Source organism: Protopterus annectens, chromosome 7.part0 (genome assembly GCF_019279795.1).
Source record: "Protopterus annectens isolate FY-2018-M chromosome 7.part0, PAN1.0, whole genome shotgun sequence".
In the NCBI taxonomy this organism is placed as follows: Eukaryota; Metazoa; Chordata; order Ceratodontiformes; family Protopteridae; genus Protopterus; species Protopterus annectens.
Window position 1 is genome coordinate 204,232,260 of NC_056739.1, and position 21,526 is coordinate 204,253,785.

General features: G+C 43.8%; 1 protein-coding gene across 1 annotated transcript in view; it reads left to right on the forward strand.

The window, feature by feature from the left end:
* Positions 1-21,526, forward strand: part of ACADVL (acyl-CoA dehydrogenase very long chain) — an 808,259-nt gene that overhangs the window by 377,773 nt on the left and 408,960 nt on the right. Inside the window, exon 7 of the mRNA XM_044076702.1 lies at positions 18,186-18,330. Coding sequence (XP_043932637.1) covers positions 18,186-18,330 — 145 coding nt within the window. The remainder of the gene's footprint in view (positions 1-18,185; positions 18,331-21,526) is intronic.

Here is a 21,526-nt window from a genome sequence, read left to right on the forward strand (position 1 = left end):
ATGGGAAGACCAATTTCTAAAACTACACTGGCTAAATGAATAACAGACAGATTGTATTTTCTATGTTTATTCCTAGAAAGGGATTGTCTTACCAAAACAACCAAGAGCATATTCACCCAGGTAAGTGTCTACATCGGCAGCCTTTTGGACTAGAGTCTGTACTTATTTATTTAACATTTGTTGACCAGGAAATTCCAACTAGGACCGAGCTTATTTTCGGCAGAGGTCCGGGGATAAGTGCTCCATTTGCATGTCTTTGCAGTGTGGGAGAAAAATGGAGTACCCAGAGGAAACCCAAGGAACGCAAGGGGGACATACAGACTCTGCACAGAGGGCACCCCAGCCTAGAGTTGAACCAGGAAACCTTTTGCTGTGAGGAGAAAATGTTAACCTCTGCACCACTGATATTTCTGCAGCTGCCATCTGGTCTAATACTCATATCTTTATTGCTCATTTCAAATTGGATATTATTTTCAGAAATAGATGGATGTTCATCGTGCATACAGCTGCAGTCATCACACTTGGGTTATCCTGCCATCAGGCGGGTCCTCGGTCGGCCGAATTCCAAAGTCTAGGTCCGCCGTCGGTTGTCGTCACTTCTTCCCTGACGTCAGTGCGGCAGGGGTATAAAAGAGGCAGCCGACGCCATTTTCTTCAGTCTTTCTTGCCGCATGGTGCCCGAAGCAGAAGCAGTTCGCAAGTGCCGGTCGGCCAGCTCCTGAGATTTACGAAAAGTATTTCAGCCGAAGTCTTCTTTAAAGCTAAGTACACCTTTGGGGAAACTTTTCTTGCCTCAGACCGATGTCAGACAAAGTTAATAATTGCATTTCTTGTGGGAAGCAAATACCGTATAAGGATTTTCACTCTTACTGTATACCTTGCTTAGGGCCAGACCACGACGTCTCGGCCTGCCGTTTTTGTGCTAGGTTTAACAAGCGCACTATTAAGCGCCGGGTGGAGTTCGCCCTTCATTATTTTGGCAAAAAATGTAATTATATCATGTCGTCGGCTACACTGATGCCAGTTTTAGGCAAAAAACGCAAGGATAAAGACAGACATCCGAGGCCTGCACCGAGTACTGAGTTCACGCTAAGGCCGACTACCGGTTCTCCGGTTCTCAGCGAGGCGCCTACGCAGCCCCTGACTACCGATGAAATTATTTTACCAGCGACTTCAGTACCCGAGGTCGCAGGTTCCTCGGTCTCCATTCCCACTGCAGATACCGACACCACTCTTGGCGGAGAAACGGAAAGTTTAGCGAAGCCTGCCATTTCTGAAGGCATTTTCAGGCCTACCACCTTCTCTATTAAATCGTTCACTAAATCTAAAGCTCCTATGAAAATTAAAAAGCAGGGTTCTCAGACCCCCTCTCAAGGCCCCATGCCTAAAAAACAGATGCTTAAAATGGCTGAGGATTTGATTACACTCATCAGGGGTTCTCAGCCCCCCTCAGACAAAAGACCCAGGTTGGAGGAAGACCACCCTTCCTCAGACCAGGCTTCTATTACCTCAGACCTTTCTGAGGACTAGGATTACACCTACTCCCCATTTGAAGACTCTGATGCTGAGGAGTCTATTCCCTTGGTCTCCCCCCCTGAGGACTACTCTTTTGGGGAAACCCTACATACATTGAGAGAGCACTTCCACTGAGAAGGCCAAGATTACTCAGATTCCAAGAAAAGGCTCAGGGAATTTCTGCTGCTTCCCCAGCATAGGCCCCTGGCTATTCCTCCTGTCTTAGATATTTTGGATGATGTGTACGCAGAAGCCAGTCTTAATCCAGACTCTTTACCTCCTGCCCCTGTTAAACCAGACAGATATTACCGGGTTCCTGATTCTCACCAGTTCCTTTATAAAAGCCCTTCTGCTGACCCAGAAACTATTTCCCAGGGTCCCAAGGGGATTAAGGCCTCTACTGCTAAAAACCCTTTACCTTCAGAGAGAGATTCCAGAGCATTAGAAAGGTGTATACATCAGCCACTTTAACCATGTGGGCATTAAACTGTCAATTTCATATGTTAAAGTACCAGCAGTTCTTGCTATCTCAGCTGAAAAGCAAAATGACACAAACAGAACAACCAGATTTGAAAGAGTTGCAGGATTTGTTACATGGAGCAGAACAAGTGGGGAAACGTACCTTACAGTGTGGTTTTGATGCTTTAGAGGCCTCATGTAGAGCTGCTGTGACGGGGTCTGTCATACGTAGACACGCTTGGCTCAAAGAGCAAACCTTACCAGATCATGTCAAAGCAAAGTTATTAGATGCACCACTACAAAAAGATGTATTGTTCGGTGTTAAAGCTGAGGAGGTGCTAAAGAAAATGGGGGAAAAAGCAAAATCTATGCAAACAGTTAAAGATTTCTTGCAGGTGCAGCCTCCACGGTTCAGCAGAAACTGGCCTTCAAAAAATTGGTCCTTTCCAGCCACGGACAAACCCCAAAGGGGTAGATACAGACGCCCAAGGGGTAGAGGACAACCTCAAGGATCTTACAGAGCTAGGCAGTGGCAAGCACCAGCCCCAAGAGCTGGAGAAGATAGGCCACAGTCATTTAGAAAACAGACGCAATGACTTTCCCCTATGCCTGCCAAACAAAGCTGTAATGGCAGCACCTTTGGGCGGAAAACTGGCCTTATTTTCAAAAAACTGGCACATTGTTACAAAGGACAAATGGATTCTGGATATTATAGACAGAGGCTACAGGTTCCACTTTCACACCCTTCCAAAAATGAGAGGCATGCCAAACCTGCCACAAAATCAATGGGCAGATGCACAAAAACAAATTTCCGCTCTCATTGATATGAAAGCAATTCAAGAGGTACCTGCAAAAGAACAAGGTCAAGGTTTTTATTCAAGACTATTTCTGGTACCAAGGAAGGACAACGATTGGAGACCCATCTTAGACCTAGCTTTTCTAAACACATATCTAGAGGTACCAAATTTCAAGATGCTCTCATTGCAGCAGCTTCTTCCCATGCTGGGCAAGGAGTCTTGGCTGGTAACGTTGGACCTCAAGGAGGCATACCTGCATGTCCCTATCAGACAAGATTGCAGAAGATACCTCAGATTTCTTGCAGGTTCAACCCATTATCAATTCTCTGCATTGCCCTTTGGCTTATCTACTGCGCCCAGAGTGTTCACGAAATGCCTGGCATCAGTAATTGCTTTCTGCAGACAACGAGAAATACAAATCTACCCATATTTGGACGACTGCCTGATCCAAGCGGACAGCAAGGACATTCTATTGCAGCATCTGGCGTTTGTAATAAAACTGTTAAACTGCCTGGGGTACACAGTGAACAAAAAGAAATCAAAACTAATACCCTCTCAACAGATACTTTTCCTGGGTGCCAGCTTAAATTTAAAGGCCCAGATGGCTTACCTCATGCCAGACAAACAAGGGCAACTATCTCAATACTACAACAAAATGGCAACTTTAACCAGGCTAACTGCAAGGAAAATCCTGCAGGCTCTGGGGTTCATGGCATCTTGCATCCTACTAATACCCTTTGCAAAGCTGCATATGAGGAAACTACAATGGTACCTCAAAAACTTATGGTCTCAACACAGCCACAGCTTGGAAACAATTTTACCACTCATTCCATGCCTTCAAAAGGAATTTTTGTGGTGGGCTCAAGCATGCCAAAGAAACACGGGTCTCCTTTTCTGTATACCACAAACAAGTCAAATCATCACAACAGACGCCTCAGACTACGCCTGGGGAGCACACATGGCAGATCAGTGCATCCAGGGAAAATGTTCCCAAAAACAGATGCACCTACACATCAACCAAAAGGAGATGCTAGCTGTGCAAAATGCTCTTATGACCTTCAAGGACCTACTGCATCCGGGACAGCTATTAATAAGGACAGACAACACCACAGTCATGTGGTACATAAACAAACAGGGAGGGACGCATTCATACCCCCTGTGCAGGCAAGCTATGATCCTGTGGAACACAGCATTGGAATTACAACTTCAACTACAGGCACAATTCCTGCCAGGGAAGGAAAACACACTGGCAGACAACTTAAGCAGAAATATGACAGACCCACACAAATGGAAGTTGCATCCTCAAGTCTTCTCAAAGATAACTCAAGCATGGGGACAGCCAGACATAGACCTATTTGCTACCCACAGAAATTACCAGTTGGAAAAATTCTGCTCAAGGGCCTATCATCCACAGGCCTGGAAAGTGAACGCACTCTCTTTCAATTGGACAGCATTGACAGTCTATGCCTTCCTGCCTCTACCTCTATTGACCAAGGTCCTATTAAAAACCAGAGCAGAGAGGCCACAAATGATTCTCATTGCTCCAGATTGGCCACGACAGCACTGGTATCCTCTCCTAAAGAGCCTGTCACACTCACCACCATGGATCCTACCCCAAGTTCCTCTTCTGTTGTCCCAGCACAACTACAAGACCCTTCACAGCCAGCTCAGAACTCTAAATCTAGCTGCATGGAAAATACCTTAATTTGCCAACATACTCTCCTCTCCAAGGAGGTACAGGATGTCATCTTGGAGGCCAGGAGACCCTCTACTAGAAAAACCTACTCCGCCAAATGGAAACGATTTTGTTCCTGGAATCAAGCAAAGGGCCAGAATCCTTGGGTAATAAATATACCTCAGATTTTACAGTACCTAGCTGAGATGTTAAACAGTGGCCTTTCCTTCTCTTCCATCAAGATCCACGCTTCAGCCATTTCAGCACAGTACAATACGGATCCTCCTTTATTCTCACATCCTCTATTAAGGCAGTTCCTCAGAGGGGCAAAAAACATAAAACCCACACGTAAACCGCCAGCTCCAGCTTGGGACCTCAACTTCATATTGGAGAAGCTGACACTGCCTCCTTTTGAACCAGCTTCTTCAGCAGAACTACAATACTTGTCGTGGAAAACAGCCTTGCTTCTGGCTATTACCTCAGCATGCAGGGTTTCGGAGCTACAGGCCCTCATGGCTGTGCAACCATTCATCATTTTCCATCAGGACAGGGTTTCCTTACGAACCAACCCTACCTTCATCCCAAAGGTAGTATCCAGTGTGGCTTTGAATCAGACTATTCATTTACCTACCTTTTATCCAAATCCACAGAACAAAGGGGAGAGGCTACTACACTCCTTGGACATTCACAGGCAACTTCGTTATTACTTGGACAGAACAAAGTCATTCAGGAAATCTGAGCAACTCTTTGTGTCCTATGCTACAGGTGCTCAAGGAAAGGCTATTTCCAAACAGACTATTTCAAAATGGATAGCCCACTGCATACGCTTTTGTTATTCATTTCATGGAAAATCAGTGCCTGGATGCATCAGATCCCACTCCACCAGGGCTACAGCTACCTCAACAGCTTTCCTCAGGGGGGTCCCTACCAAGGACATTTTGGAAGCAGCTACTTGGAGTTCAGTGCACACTACTACCACCTGCCACTGTACTCAAAATCTAGAGCGGGCTTTGCCACAGCAGTCCTGCAGGGCATTCTAGCCCCTCCAAATTCCGCTTAGTACCAGCCACCCTTACTTAGCTTTGGGATTCTACCCAAGTGTGATGACTGCAGCTGTATGCACGATGAACATAGTACAGATGTTCATCGTGCATACAGCTGCAGTAATCACAGATGGGTTTTCAGCCGTCAGGCGGTCCCTCGGTCGGCCGAATTCCAAAGTCTTGGTCCGGCGTCGGTTGTTGTCGCTTACTCTTCTGACGTCAGGAAGGCCAGAGTATATAAGACACAGCCGACGCCATGTTCTTCAGTCTTTTTTGCCGCGCGGTGCCCGAAGCAGAAGCAGTTCACAAGTGCCGGTCGGCCAGCTCCTGAATTACGAAAATATTTGGAACCGAAGTCTTCATTAAAGCTAAGTACCCCGTTGGGAATCTTTTCTTGCCTCAGACCGATGTCAGAAAAAGTTAATAATTGTATTTCTTGTGGGAAGCAAATACCGCATAAGGATTTCCATTCCCTTTGCATACCTTGTTTGGGCCCAGACCACGACGTCTCGGGCTGTCGCTTTTGCGCTACCTTCAATAAACGCACTATCAAGCGTCGGGCGGAGTTCGCCCAACACTTTTTTGGTAAAGCTTTTGACTATAAAATGTCGTCGGACTCTCCGACTACCGTTTTATCCAAAAAACGCAAGGAAAAGGACCGACATGCGAGGCCCGCGGTCTCCACCGACACCACGCCGAAACAGGCTCCACGTGGTCCGGTTCTCAGTGAGATGCCTTTGCAGTCCTGACTACCGACGACACTCCTTCGGCGGTGTCTTCTGTACCCGAGACCGCTGGGTCATCGGCCCTTTCCCAGACTACAACCGAAGCCCCAGCTTATGTCGAGCCTACTAATGTGGACAGATCTACATCCACCCATGGTGTATTTAGGCCTTCATCCTCTTTTTCTATTAAGGCCTTTACTAAATCCAAAGCAGCCAGGCATCACACTAGGCCTGCTGCTCAAGGCCCATCTCCTGGACCCATGCCTAAGAAACAGATGCTTAAAATGGCTGAGGATCTAATAACTCTTATCAGAGGTTCTCAGCCCCCTCCTGACATGAGACCCAGAGTGGAGGAAGAATCCCCCTCTTCTGATCAGGGATCCATTTTATCAGAGCATTCTGATGCTGAGGAACACTCTTATTCCCCTTTTGAGGATTCGGATGCAGAGCAGTTTATCCCTTCTGTATCCCCCCCTGAGGATTTTTCTTTTGGGGAAACCTTACACACCTTGAGGGAACACTTCCATTGGGAAGGCCAAGACTTTTCAGACTCCAAGAAAAGACTTAGGGAATTTCTTTGGTTACCTCAGCACAGACCTCTGGCTATTCCCCCTGTTTTGGAGGTACTGGATGATGTCTATTCGGAGGCTTGTTTTAATCCTGATTCACTGCCTCCTGCACCAGTTAAGCCTGATAGATATTACAGAGTACCCAGTTCTCACCAATTTCTCTACAAAGGCCATAATGCTGACCCTGAAACCATTTCACAAGGCCCTAAGGGAATAAAGGCCTCCACTGCCAAAAATCCACTTCCTGCAGAAAGGGAATCTAGATCTCTAGAAAGGTGGGGTAAGAAGGTTTATACCTCGGCCACCCTAGCCATGAGGGCCTTAAACTGCCAGTTTCATATGATTAAATATCAACAGTTCCTGTTTTCACAATTAAACAAAATGTCTCAACCTGAACAACCAGATTTAAAAGAGTTACAGGATATGATGCATAGTGCAGAACAAGTGGGTAAACACACTTTACAATGTGGTTATGATGCCCTAGAGGCCTCCAGTAGAGCGGCTGCTACAGGATCAGTCATTCGCAGACATGCCTGGCTTAGGGAACAAAATCTGCCTGATCATGTGAAAGCAAAACTTCTTGATGCACCTTTACAAAAGGATGTTCTTTTTGGTACTAATGCTGAGGATATATTACGAAAAATGGAAGAGAAAGCCAAATCTATGCAAACTGTCAAAGCTTTCTTACAGGTCCAGCCACCACGATTTAGCAGGAATTGGCCATCAAAAAACTGGTCCTTTCCAGCCACTGACAAGCCCCAAAGAGGCAGATACAGACACGGAAGGGGCAGAGGGCAATCACAAGGTTCATATAGAGGCAGACAATGGCAATCTCCAGCACCAAGAGGTGGTGAAGACAGTGCACAACAGTACAGGAAGCAAACTCAATGACTCCCTCATTTCCATGCCAAGCAAGTCTCAGCTGGCAGCACCTTTGGGAGGGAAACTAGCATTATTTGCAAGCAATTGGCATATTGTCACAACAGACAAATGGATACTGGACATTATAAACAGAGGCTACAAATTTCAATTTCACACTCTTCCAAAAATGAGAGGCATGCCAAACCTACCACAAAATCAAAGGGTAGAGGCACAACTGCAAATTTCAAAGCTCCTAAACATGAGGGCTATACAAAAGGTACCTACGCACCAACAAGGTCAAGGTTTTTATTCAAGACTTTTCCTGGTACCAAGAAAAGGAACCGACTGGAGACCCATTCTGGACTTATCCATCCTAAACACATTTCTACTCGTACCAAAATTCAAGATGCTCACATTACAGCAACTTCTTCCCATGCTGGGCAAGGAGTTTTGGCTGGTAAAATTGGACCTCAAGGAGGCATACCTGCATGCCCCAATCAGACAAAGCTGCAGAAGATACCTCAGATTTCTTGCAGGTTCAATCCACTATCAATTCTCTGCACTGCCCTTTGGCTTATCTACTGCGCCTAGAGTATTCACCAAGTGCCTGGCATCAGTGATTGCCTATTGCAGACTTCAAGGGATACAAATTTACCCTTATCTGGACGACTGCCTGATCCAAGCGGACAGCAAACATATACTACTGGAACATCTGGCATATGTGACACGGTTACTGCTTTCTCTGGGATACACCATCAACAAGGAGAAATCAAAGCTAACACCTTCTCAGAAAATAACCTTCCTGGGTGCCAGCTTGGACACAAACACCCAGATGTGGCATACCTTACGCCAGAAAAACAAGGGCAATAATCTCAGTACTTCAAAATACTAGCAAAAAGTACCAGGCTTACTGCAAGGAAAATCCTGCAGGCTCTGGGATTCATGGCATCTTGCATTCTTCTAATCCCGTGTGCAAAGCTGCATATGAGGAAACTTCAATGGTACCTAAAAAATCTATGGTCTCAACACAGTCACAGTTTGGAAGCAATTATTCCAATAATTCCCTGTCTACAAAAGGAATTCCTATGGTGGGCCCAAGCATGTCAAGTAAACAGGCCTCCCATTCTGCAAGCCTCAAGCAAAACAAGTCATAACCACAGACGCCTCAGATTACGCCTGGGGGGCGCACATGAAGGACAGGTGCATTCAGGGCAGATGGTCCCAAAAGGAAAAGCACCTTCACATCAATCAAAAAGAAATGCTGGCAGTAATAAATGCAATTACAGCTTTCAAGGACTTCCTACAATTGCTCATAAGAACAGACAACACCACAGTAATGTGGTACATAAACTCACTCATACCCCTTGTGCAGACTAGCCATGACTCTGTGGAACTTGGCTCTGGAAAGACAAATCGAACTTCAAGCACAGTACTTGCCAGGGATGGAAAACACACTGGCAGACACTCTGAGCAGAAATATGACAGATCCACACGAATGGAAGCTACATCCACAGGTGTTTACGGAGATAGTCCAAGTGTGGGGGAGGCCAGATATAGATCTTTTTGCCTCCCACAGAAACCATCAATTGAAAAGGTTTTGTTCAAGGACCTTCCATCCAAAGGCCTGGAAAGTGGACGCCCTTTCATTCAGTTGGACAACATGGACAGTTTATGCATTCCCACCTCTGCCTCTTCTGCCCAAGGTGCTTTTGAAAGCAAGAACAGACAAACCGAGGATGATACTGATTGCTCCAGACTGGCCAAGGCAACACTGGTATCCACTCCTGAGGAGCCTAACACATACTCCTCCCTGGTCCCTGCCTCTAATACCTCTTCTGCTGACTCAGAACAACTACAAAACCCTTCACAGCCAGCTGAAAACACTCAACCTCGCTGCATGGAAAATTCCTTAACACCACATCAAACTCTACTCTCCAAGGAGGTGCAGGATGTCATTTTGGAGGCCAGAAGACCATCTACTAGAAAAGCTTACTCCGCAAAATGGAAGCGGTTTTGCTGTTGGAATGAGAAAAGAGGACAGGACCCTAGAAAATTGAACTTGCCTCAGGTTTTACAGTACCTAGCTGAACTACTGAGCAGTGGACTTTCATTTACTTCAATCAAAATACACGCCTCAGCCATTTCTGCAGAATTCAACACGGATCCTCCTTTATTCTCACACCCACTCTTACGGCAGTTCCTCAGAGGGTTAAGAATATAAGACCTCCAAGGAAACAACCAATACCAGCCTGGGACCTTAATTACATACTAGAAAAATTAACATTGCCTCCCTTTGAACCTGCTGCTTCAACAGATCTACAATATTTGTCCTGGAAAACAGCTTTTCTTCTGGCCATCACTTCGGCTCGTAGGGTTTCTGAACTACAGGCCCTCATGGCGGTGCAGCCCTTCCTCATCTTCCATCAGGACAGGGTTTCCCTTCGTACAAACCCATCTTTTATGCCTAAAGTGGTCTCTAGGGTAGCCTTAAACCAAGTCATACACCTTCCTACCTTTTATCCTAACCCTCAAAACAAAGGGGAAAGGCTGCTTCACTCTTTAGACATCCATAGGCAGCTACGTTACTATTTGGACAGAACAAAGTCCTTCAGGAAATCAGACCAACTTTTTGTGTCCTATGCCGTAGGGGCTCCAGGGAAACCAGTTACCAAACAGACCATTTCCAAGTGGATTGGCCACTGCATACGTTTTTGTTACTCCTATCATGGGAAACCTGTCCCTACTGGTATCAGATCTCACTCCACCAGGGCCACAGCCACCTCTACAGCCTTCCTCAGAGGTGTGCCTACTAAGGATATCTTGGAGGCAGCCACTTGGAGTTCTGTACATACCTTCACAAAACACTACCATCTGCCCTTATATTCCAGAACAAGAGCAGGCTTTGCCACTGCTGTTTTGCAGGGCATTCTGGCTCAACCCAGTTTCTCATAGTACCTACCCACCCTATGCATAGCTTTGGGACTCTACCCATCTGTGATTACTGCAGCTGTATGCACGATGAACATAGTACAGTTTTGTACCTACCATAAATGTAGATGTTCGAGTGCTAATACAGCTGCAGTACAGGTTTCCCTCCCTCCTTCCCCTCTTGGTAAGGCCATGGGGCCTAAAAACCTCTTCATACCTCCTGACTGGGTTGTCCTGCTATGTTTTATTTGCTTGCATTTGTGGATTAGCTTTATTTATGTATTGCCTTCCTTTTGGGGGCACCTGACATCTGGGGCAAGAAAGACTGAAGAACATGGCGTCGGCTGTGTCTTATATACTCTGGCCTTCCTGACGTCAGAAGAGTAAGCGACAACAACCGACGCCGGACCAAGACTTTGGAATTCGGCCGACCGAGGGACCGCCTGACGGCTGAAAACCCATCTGTGATTACTGCAGCTGTATTAGCACTCTAACATCTACATTTATGGTAGGTACAAAACTGTACTTTTTGTACCTACCATAAATGTAGATGCTCGAGTGCGCATACAGCTGCAGTCCAGGTTACCCTCCCTCCTTCCCCTCTTAGAACAGGGCTTTTGACAAACACCCTTAACATACAACCTATTTGGGGTATTCCTTTATGGTGTATTTGCTTGCAACTACTGTTTTGATTTATCTACTTATGTATATTTGCATAACATCATGTATTGCCTTCCTTTCTGGGGGCACCTGACATCTGGGGCAAGAAAAACTGAAGAAAATGGTGTCTGCTGCCTCTTTTATACCCCTGCCGCACTGACGTCAGGGAAGAAGCGACGACAACCGACGCCGGACCTAGACTTTGGAATTCGGCCGACCGAGGACCCGCCTGATGGCAGGATAACCCAAGTGTGATGACTGCAGCTGTATGCGCACTCGAACATCTACATTTATGGTGGGTACAAAACTGTACTTTCCATGGTGCTCTGGAATATTCTTCCATGAAGGCCACCCAAGGTTACTGTAACTGGGGACTCTGTCCTGTTCATTGAGGAATGAATGATAATGACATCATCAGATAAAGAAGTTATGTACTCACCGTAACATTCCATCTGTGCTGTCCATTTTGATTCTTCCTCAACTTCCCTCCCTCCTTCCCCCTGTCCTTGACTTTGGGAGAAACCTAACGGAAGTGTTGTTAGGAACCAAAGTTCCTGTTCGAACCCTGATCTTATATATATATATATATATATATATATATATATATATATATATATATATATATACACGCACACACACACACGCACATATATATATATATATATATATATATATATATATATATATATATATAATTATAGCAGCAAACTCGATCTGAGGGTTTGTTGTGGTCAGGGGTATTATAGGTAAGGGAGGAGCTCGTGATTAGGATCCTGGAATCTTTAGAAAGTGGTCAAATTGGATCCCAGGATCGGATCAGAACCCAGTCGTTGAGTATGAATGAAAATTGGCAACCCAGATGGAATGTTGTCATGAATACATAACTTCTTTATGTTCGATTGACTAGTACTGCAGTAGCCCCTCCCTCCATCCTTCCCCCTTGTTTTCTGCTGTGTTTATTATGCCAGGGTGTAGACATTTAAGTTTTGTTGTTCCTAGCCTAGTCTTTTCAGGGCTCAACCTCCCTCTTTCTGCTGCCATGAAAGCTCTGAAGGGCTTTGTTCCCAAATTTGTCATTTAGTCAGCTCAGCTCGAGCTGCTTGACATAGTGGGCACATGGAATGTGCCCCAAATCTCTCGTAGCTGGCCAATTGTTATAGCCTTGGCAGGCTATAACCAAATATAGCTAAGGCTACTGCAGCAGTAATCATTCAAACATCTACTCATGTCAAGTTCAATTTACACAGGTGTACTTTTCCTAGATGAGCCTGTTCTTGGTAACTTATCACCTCTCACATAGACTCTCCCATATTTGTAGAGAGCACTGTTGAGTTACTGACAAGGACCAGGAGAGAAATGTAGTTTCTCCCAAAACTGTTTTTGGAACTGTTTATAAACTATTTTCATTTCTTTGTACTTTCCAAGAGACCGAATTCAGGACAGATGTGTATATATAGTTCTTGTTTGGCCTGAGAGTAGTGTACAAGGTCTTGAAGACAGATCATTTTTTGCCTTCTTTGCTTCAAATAAGGATAATCTAGCTGTTACTAAGCAAACCATTTTCGGGTGTATTGCTAAAAAAACAGTCTTTTGCTATCAGGCAACAAAGTACAATTTGGGTTTTGCTGCCAAACACCACTTCATCAGCTGTATTGCTACGTCCAAAATCTGCCTCAGTAATGTATACATTGAAGCTCTTGTGCCATGGCCACTTGGTTGTCACTTCACTTTGCATCTTTAGTCATTTTTATTTTGGCCATGATTCCACAAATTAAGCCTTCTTTGGCACCTCACTTCATTTAGACTTTGCATTCTGAGGCCTTGTTTTTTATCAATTCTTTTGGATTGTGATTTCCAGAGATTTTTAATTTGTACATCCTGGAATTCTCCTTAGCTTATGTGGATTATAGAAGGTCTTTAGACTTGGGTAAAATAAGTGTACTCTGTATATTATCTGATCCACAAGATGACCATCTGCAAATGGTGCTTTCGTCTGCCTTCTCCATGTGACTGAGCTGCTTTTTTACCTGCAGGGGTGAATAGATTTTCTTAGTCTGCATATTTATATTGTTAGTCTTGTTTGTTTGTACCTTTCAGAAGTTCTTATCCAGAGCATGATTTCTGAACTGCCTAGTTTGCTTCTTGTGTGGTGACGTGCTTATGTAATACTGTGAGACATGAGGTGGCACATGTGTCCAAGCACCCAAGCTGGGGATGTAGGTAAATGACACCTAACAGGTGGAAAACTTTCCTGCAGTTCACCTGAGTTGTTGAGTACATTTTTGTTATATCAAACTCACAATGTTATCAGGGAGACTGATGATCCATGGCTCCTCTACCTTCACCCATTTGGCTCATTGTTTCTGACGGAACAGAAAACATTTATTCTTGAGCTAGGCAACAGCCTTGGAGCATATTCATTTATGTTCAGGAATCCCTGTCAGTCCTGTGTTCCTTAGTGAAAACCAGGGGGTAGGGAGCAGGACAGATTGCTGTCCTGAGTTGGGGGGAGGGGTGCCTACCCTCTTCTCTTTCTTCTCTTCAGCCGTTTCTCCGAGCTTGCATTTGCTGCCTCCCAAGGGGAAGCTTGCCTCCCCATGTTAGTAGCTTCTTGACTGCATAGTCTGAATGCAGAAATGGTAGTAAGGCTCCTACGGGCACTTGAGCCACTGATCAGAGTTTGGTCACCTGTAAGGCACAGAGCTGGCTGAGCAACCAGAACATGCTAATGCTTTGCTGCATGTTAAGGAATCTGAAGGTCTGGAAAATGTTTCCCCTATGACACATTGAACTGTAGGGTACTTGGTTATTTGTTTCATATGTCTCAGTTCCATTTTACATTGCGGATGAGACTTTTGAGAAACTAGCAGAGCTCACTAATCCTGTCGACTTTTAAGGCAGAATAAGGCCATACTCCTGCTTCCTCAGTAGATTTCCATGTAATTTGCTGCAATGTTTGGTTGCATTTATTCCTTGATGAAGGAAGCAGCATCAGGTCTGCATTTGTGTACATGGTGTGACTTAGGCTTTCCATCTTCAAGAATTTAGGGCAAGCCATTTGAGATGGGCACCTTCTGAAAACAAGTCTTTTACTGGTACACAGTATATGCATTTTGGCACATAATTTTGTGGTGTCCCCTGTGGTGGTTGTCTAAATTGCTGTGGAAAAGCACCACTTAAAGTATAAAGGGCTGCTGTTTGGCTTTTCATTTGCATGACCTCTGCTTACCATTTTGCTTGCTGTGATAGTGGAAACTTTGTAGGTGAAAAAACTTTGAGTGTTTTCCCTACCTGGGCCTTTACTAGTGGCTTCCCTTTACTGGCGCTAATTTGGGCCTTTAATTGCAGGGCCATTAGACTGTTATCGTATTGGGTGAGGTCCTCTTTTCTGTAGCCCAGTGAATCTTCATCACTGGGATGGATTTATCTGTCCACTGCCAGTCATTCCTTTTCGCAGAGAGAGACCATGAATTAATGGCTATGGCGTCTGGGTATGTACGCAAGGCATGAACCCCTGATGCTGCTGTTGTACGTTATGGTGGGCCAACCACTATATTCACTGCTGCAGTCTCCCATGTCCTGTAGAGGATACTTAATTGGGCAGAGAGTCGTCATTAATTGCAAACAGAATTTCGTTACAGAGTTTTTCTTCCTTCTGCCAAGCTGTTCAGAAATTCTGAAACATGCTTTACTGGCAGCTTGTGGAGCCCAGACATTCTCTTCCCAGATGCAGGGCAAATGAATCTTGTTTAAGAATATCCATGTCAACTTGCTGAAGGTAAGACAGTTTCTTCTGACCTGCAAGCTCTGTAAAGAAAGTTGAGACAAAGCATTTTCGTCTGTGGTCAGACATCAGACCTTGTTATATGTGAACAGCATGGTCAGTTGCTCTCATACCCCTTATATGAGGAGGCAGTGTAGATCTAGCAACAGCAGTATACTGGAGCATCCCTCTTACAGCTTATACCGTCCCAGAGAGGCAAATGTGCTGACAGACTTTCTGAGCTGCATTTCTGTCTGTTGTGGATTTGTTAATAAAGAAGACCTCTCCAGTCAAGATCTTCTGTTAGTGGGAGACAACATAGTTTCATTAGCTCCACTTTCAGCAGAATATCAAGTCTACCCAACTTCTGCTTTTTTATTTACTTCAGTAGAGGAAGAAGGAACTGGCTGTAGATAGTGTCCTTGCAGTGACTAGAAAATTCTTATTTGCCTTTCCTTTCCCTTGTACACTATGCCTGTTAGCAGAATTATTTGAAAAATAACCAGAATTTATCCTTATTGCCCTTGGCGGCTGAGAATGCTGTGATTTAAGGCTTCCAAGTCCCTGATAGTTCAGGAATCCTAGTACCAAGCCATAGGAGGCTCCTTGGTTATACTAGTAGTTGGCTCCATTTCTTAGCATGGCAAATCCAGTTTTCATGGACCTTGTGCATATGTTTCAGAGGTGACTGAAGCTTCATCAAACTCGTGCTGTTGAGAGGAAGAGGTTCTTCATTTGGGTCAAAAGTAATCCTACAGGTGGTTCTTTTCTACTCCAGAGACCCTTGGATTTCATTCTGTGTCAGGATGGATGTTTCCAACACTTTTTTATAGTCTGAACTTCTGGATAACAGAACTTTGGCCCAAGGCATGCTTATCTGGCAGTTTTAGAGGTTCTGTGTCTTCTAGCCTTTGAGAACCCCCTCTTCATAATGCATTTGAACATTGTGATTGATATTGGAAGACTGTCCTCTTAACATAGCTTTTTTTCAGTAGGTTTGAGCCATTTTTGGCAGGCTCCTGAGACCAGGTGTCCCTTTGTTTTTATCAGTGTTCCTTGAAAAAAATGAGTTTAGTAAATTTAGGCTCCGTTATTCCTTTTCCATTTCATCTTTTGTTTTTCTCATGAGCATTGTTGGCTCATTTTATCTGAGGAAGATGCACAGGTTTCAGGAGGATGTACAATTATTTTTGGCATCTTTATTCCATGTCCCTGATTGTTAAATGCATTTGTTTTCTGCAAGTATATGAACAACAGTCCTTTGGATTATGCTGTGAAGTTCACTCCTCCAAGAGTTTGGCAGATTCTGATGTCTGCTTCAGGGACATTTGTGTAGAGGCTCCTTTGACACTGTTGAAACACGTTCACCAAGCACTTTAGTTATATCTTCAAGTATAGTAGTCTTGCCTTTTTTGGCGTTGTGGTGCTTTATTTGGGCTTTGTTTCTGGACCATTTTCCTTTTCCCTGGCACCTGCAGCCCTGGGTGGTTTATTTGGTTACTGATTGGGGTTCTGCCCAGTATTGCACAGACCCTCCATTAGCAGATGTAACAATGTGTGCACAACATTAGATGATCTGAGTGACACACTGGATTATGCTGCATGTCAAGACTCCATTTTGGTGTCATTACTGTTCACGTTATATGTTGGTACTTGGAGTTCATGCAAAGTAGTTGTATGTATTCACTGTCAGTACTAGGTGGATGTTCCCCAGCTATATCTCTGTTTCTCTCAAGAGCCTCTGCCTGATTTACAGTCCTTGAAGACTGCCTGGATTTCATTATTCAGCAAATGTGACACTTAGTTGATTGAAACTCAGCTTAGTAAAGGTAAATGCGATGCTGTTCCATGGCACTGTCCATTTTTTGTTTTATTTATTTTACTCTTTATAGCAGTGGAAGAGGGACTTTGCCTTGTATTTCTGCAGTGATTCTAGGTGATAGACTGACATGGAACCCAGTCTCTGCAATATCAAGAATTAGTCTGAAAAATGTTGCTCTGGTTAAGTTCTTGTTAGGATCCTTAGACCTTGTAATAATGATTCACACTTGTGTCCTACTTTGTTTACTGCTGTTCCCCTTGCCAAGTGCACATGGATGGGTGCCATAAACGGTTACAGCAGGTGCAGAACTCTGAGGCTAGGCTCTTGACTGATACTTTCTGTGCTTATATGTTCATAGATGTTTACTAAGTTAATGACCACAGGGGCCTTTTAAAGCCTAGCCATGCATCCAAATCACTCATACCCTTTGTAAGTGTAAACAGGGGCTTGAGAGATGAAACATTTACAAGCAGGGGCCTGGGAGTTGAGCCATATACAAGCTGCCTGTGTCCATTAGAGAGATAGGTGCCAAACCAGGGATGAATTTCCTGTTCCCCATTCAGTTGTCCAAACTTGAATTGGGTTAAGGAGGAACTCTGCTTCACATGGATGGGGAGCCTGTTCCAGAGATGGGGTAGTCTCTGGGATACATACCTCTCTCTCCAGCAGGTCCTGTTTCTATAACAGGTAAGGTTTAAGTCTTTAGAATGGGTAATTCTGGTGCTGTTTGGGGCATCTATCAGAGTTGGGGGTATGACAATGCCCAGGCATAGATATCCCCTCAACAGCCTGTAGGAGACCGAATTCAGGGTTAGGACCGGTGCTGTAGGATATGCAGTAGGTGCTGGTCACTGCCAGGTCTGGTCAGCGTTTAAGGTTCTACTACCTTCCTTCCTTTGCAGCATCCAAGTCCTGCATGTTTAAAAAGCTCCTGATGACCTATATGCTTGTGAGACTACCCAAGTAGTCAGGAGGTGCAATGCTGGTTGATTTCAGGATCTGTTTAAAGACCTCTGACAAGGATTCTTTTGCTTATATGTACTAGTCCTGTGGAATTAGTTGCCTTACCTTGTATGAAAATCTAATAGTTGAGGCCTTCTTCTGAAGACTCCTCATATGCCATCCATGTATGATAGTTTACTTGAATATGAATACTGTGGTTTACAGAAAATATATGACTGCTGTGAGCAGGGTGCAACACACACACTCACGTGCATGGAAAGTAAAGAATACCATCCTTGGTTTATGGCAGTTAATCTTATTGAAAGACAATAGGTTCTAAACTTGATGGCTGAACTTATGAACTCTTCACATTTGAGCATCTTTGTTTAGGTGACATTATTAACAGTAATCCATTTTTGCTTTCAGTATGCACGACTGGTGGAAATTGTCGGGATGCATGATCTTGGAGTGGGGATCACACTTGGTGCCCATCAGTCTATTGGATTCAAGGGAATTCTACTCTTTGGTAACAAGAAGCAGAAGGAGAAATATTTACCATCTCTGGCATCAGGTTAGTAAGTACTTTTTTTTAAAAGCTTGTTGCAGTACACAATTTCCTATCAAGGCTGATATTGACTCAGTAAACATCAAATTAAAAGCGTCTGTCTCAGCTGTAATGCACTTTAAATTACTTTTGACATGCTTGTACAGTACTAGGTATAAGGCTGCAATACATTAGAAGAAGCCTAGATATCAGACTGAGAAATACTATTACCGGTGAAGGTATCACACCCATACCTTTGGCATGGTTTACTATTGTATCCCAAAGTATACTGGGTTGGTGTGATGAAATCCCTGTTGCAGCCACAGATCGGTACTTTTTTGGCTGTGGGAGTCCTTTAATTGACTTTGGGATTATACTGGCCACCAGATCACACTTTTAGAATATTTGACTGTCTGGGGCAGTAGTTTGGCATTGCTTGGTTTCCCCCCTTCTCATTTTTCACCTGACATAGTTAATTTGTTCTCATCTGTACTCTTGCGTGCTCTGCACATCACATTCCTGTGTAATTAATGAGTAAGGGTGAGAGGTTGGTATAATGGTTAAGGTGTTTGCCTTACACACACAAGGTGCAGGGTTTGATTCTCACATGGGGTAATTGGCTAGGCTTAAAATGGCCCACAAGGGCAGTTAGCCTAGTAGTAACATATGAACCTATAATTATTTGCATAGTCACTGAGCTGTGCAGTGAGGTCCAGGAGTATGTTTTAGGGATGTTCATATCTTTATTGGAAACTTAACCTTGACTATTACCTAAAGGTTGTGATTGGGTCCCAGATGAGGTGCTCAGTTCTTTTCATTTGTATTTGCATTTTTTCCAGGATATGCTCACTGCATTCCTGTGTGACTTTAGTGTGATTTTTAGTAGCTACTTTGCCTAATTTGCTTTCTACTAGTACTAACTACCTCTGAGGATATACTGGCAGCTTCAGTCTGTTCTTTGCTTTTATTCTCCATGATCTGTTCTTTCCCATTATCATGATATCCTGATAAATGTTTTAGCATGCATAATGTCTTTCCCATTGTCACAACATTCTGATTGATGCTTTGGCGTTTATAATATATCCCTGTGTCCTTCCAAGGCTTATAATAATGTTCCGAAGTCTGTTATCTGATTGCATAGTGCTGCATACTAGTCATATCTGAGCTAATGTACATTGGTCTGATACCTTTGCTGGTAAAAATATTTCCCAATCTTATACTTAGGCTTCTTCTAATGTATTACAGCCTTATACTGTAATGGGGTAATATGGTCTGATTACCTCGTCTTACAATCAACTGCAGCCTGACATCCAGAGCAATAGTAATGTTACTTCAGTCTTGTACCTTCGGCTGTAGTGCTATAATGGAGTTAAAACAATGTTTGCAGTAGTATTCCCCAGTGGTGTACCTGGGCTTTTATTAATTTTATTGACTAGCTTTTGAGCCACCTCTTAATCAGTCCATTTGTCTTCCTGTTTTCTTTCTGGAGGTTAACTCATGCGGTAGTAATATGGTGTTATTTATGCCTTGGGCATGCACCAGTAGTTTAATTTTTACCTGAGAAAGGTGTCTGAGCTGCAGAGAATACTGAAGGGCATGGCAGTAATTACGCAAATGCTTTCCAAACTGCTTCCTGTCTGCGTTGTTTTCCATCACTGGATATGCTGTCACCCTGTTGTCATTGTGGTTAGTCACATGTGCCATAGGTGTCCCTGCTTCCACAGCCCAATTTAAAAAATCTGTGCTTGTGTTTACTAGACGTTATTCAGCCTTGTAAGTGTATTTCTTTTTTCTAACTGTTTCATGCCTTGATGTCTTATTTTACCAGTTTGTGTTATGTGCTACTCACTGCACAGTACTACTGCTGTGAATATTGTATGATCAAATCAGCTTGGCCACTCACATTGTTTACAGAATGCGGGCCTGACCCTTTTCATTGTAAGGAGAGCATCAAATTACACTGGAGTTGCATTAACATAACATGATCATAATCATTTTGGCACACTGCATACTATTTGTCAGGAGAGATGTATGTTTCCACTGTACTGTCTCTCAAGGTGCTTGCTTTATTATGGTTTGGATTAGCTGTATAGACTTGGCTGCTCCATTCAAGCAGTTGTACAGGTAGCCAACACAGGTTTATACTTCCCAGAGTGACAGGGTGATTGTCTGTGCTTTTATTCCCCTTTTCTCTCTCCATCTTACATTTGATGCTGGAGTTGCCCATGATGGGCTTGGTGGCCATGTCCTTCAGTAGTAAGAGACTGATATGCCTTTCTGCATTTTCACTGGAAGTAAACTAGTCCTTTATATGTTGGCATCTTGTATATCCGGATAGTGCAGACAGACCTAGCCTAGTGATTAGTATTATCACCAGTTTTCAAATTTGGTATCCAAATAGTATTTGTGATGGCTTTTGTAAAGGATTTAAAAATTATCTTTTTACATTTATTAGCTCTGTTAGATGTGCTTTCCTGATTTTCTGCAGTGACTAAAGTAAAAATATTATAAGATGTTTCGGAAACATGAAAGCAGCAGGGTAACAAGGTTGTAAGTATCGGTGACTCGGACAGACTTCATGTTTTATTCCTGACCTCCTGTCACTGTATTTTTGAAGTCTGCATGATGCCCTACCTTATTCTCACTGTTGCAATATGACTAACCAATGGGATAAATGGTATAGCCATACATCTGATCAGGATACCAAAGCTTAGGCATCTTCCTTTCACACTGTACGTCCGATGTATGACCAAAGTGCGCCAAGGCTCTGAGGTACATAAGGGACATACAGGTACAATGTTTCCCAGAACTTTCTTGACAGCAGCCCAAGCAGTGAACCTACATTTCTTTGTTGGCCTGTCAGATGTATGACAGTTGTCAGTGCCACTTGCCTTGGACAGATAAATATCCCTGTTGGTGAAACTTCCTCGTCATGTTTTTGACAAAATATTAACTTTTTCATGTCATCTAAGAAGGGTGAATTTGATTGTGGGAGGAAAATACCTTCAGGGGCAGCTAGACTAATTTGATACCCTTACTGTTGCAGTATTCTTAATAGATGGGATTCCCTGCCGAGGAAGCACAAACATCTGGCCAGTCTACTAAAGACTACTACTTGCATTTAAAAGGTACGCTGAACATCAACCAAAAGCTGCTTGGGTAGCATAGGGCATAAAGGTGGCATTCAGCTCTACCATAATCAGAACGTCTTTGCCCCCACTCT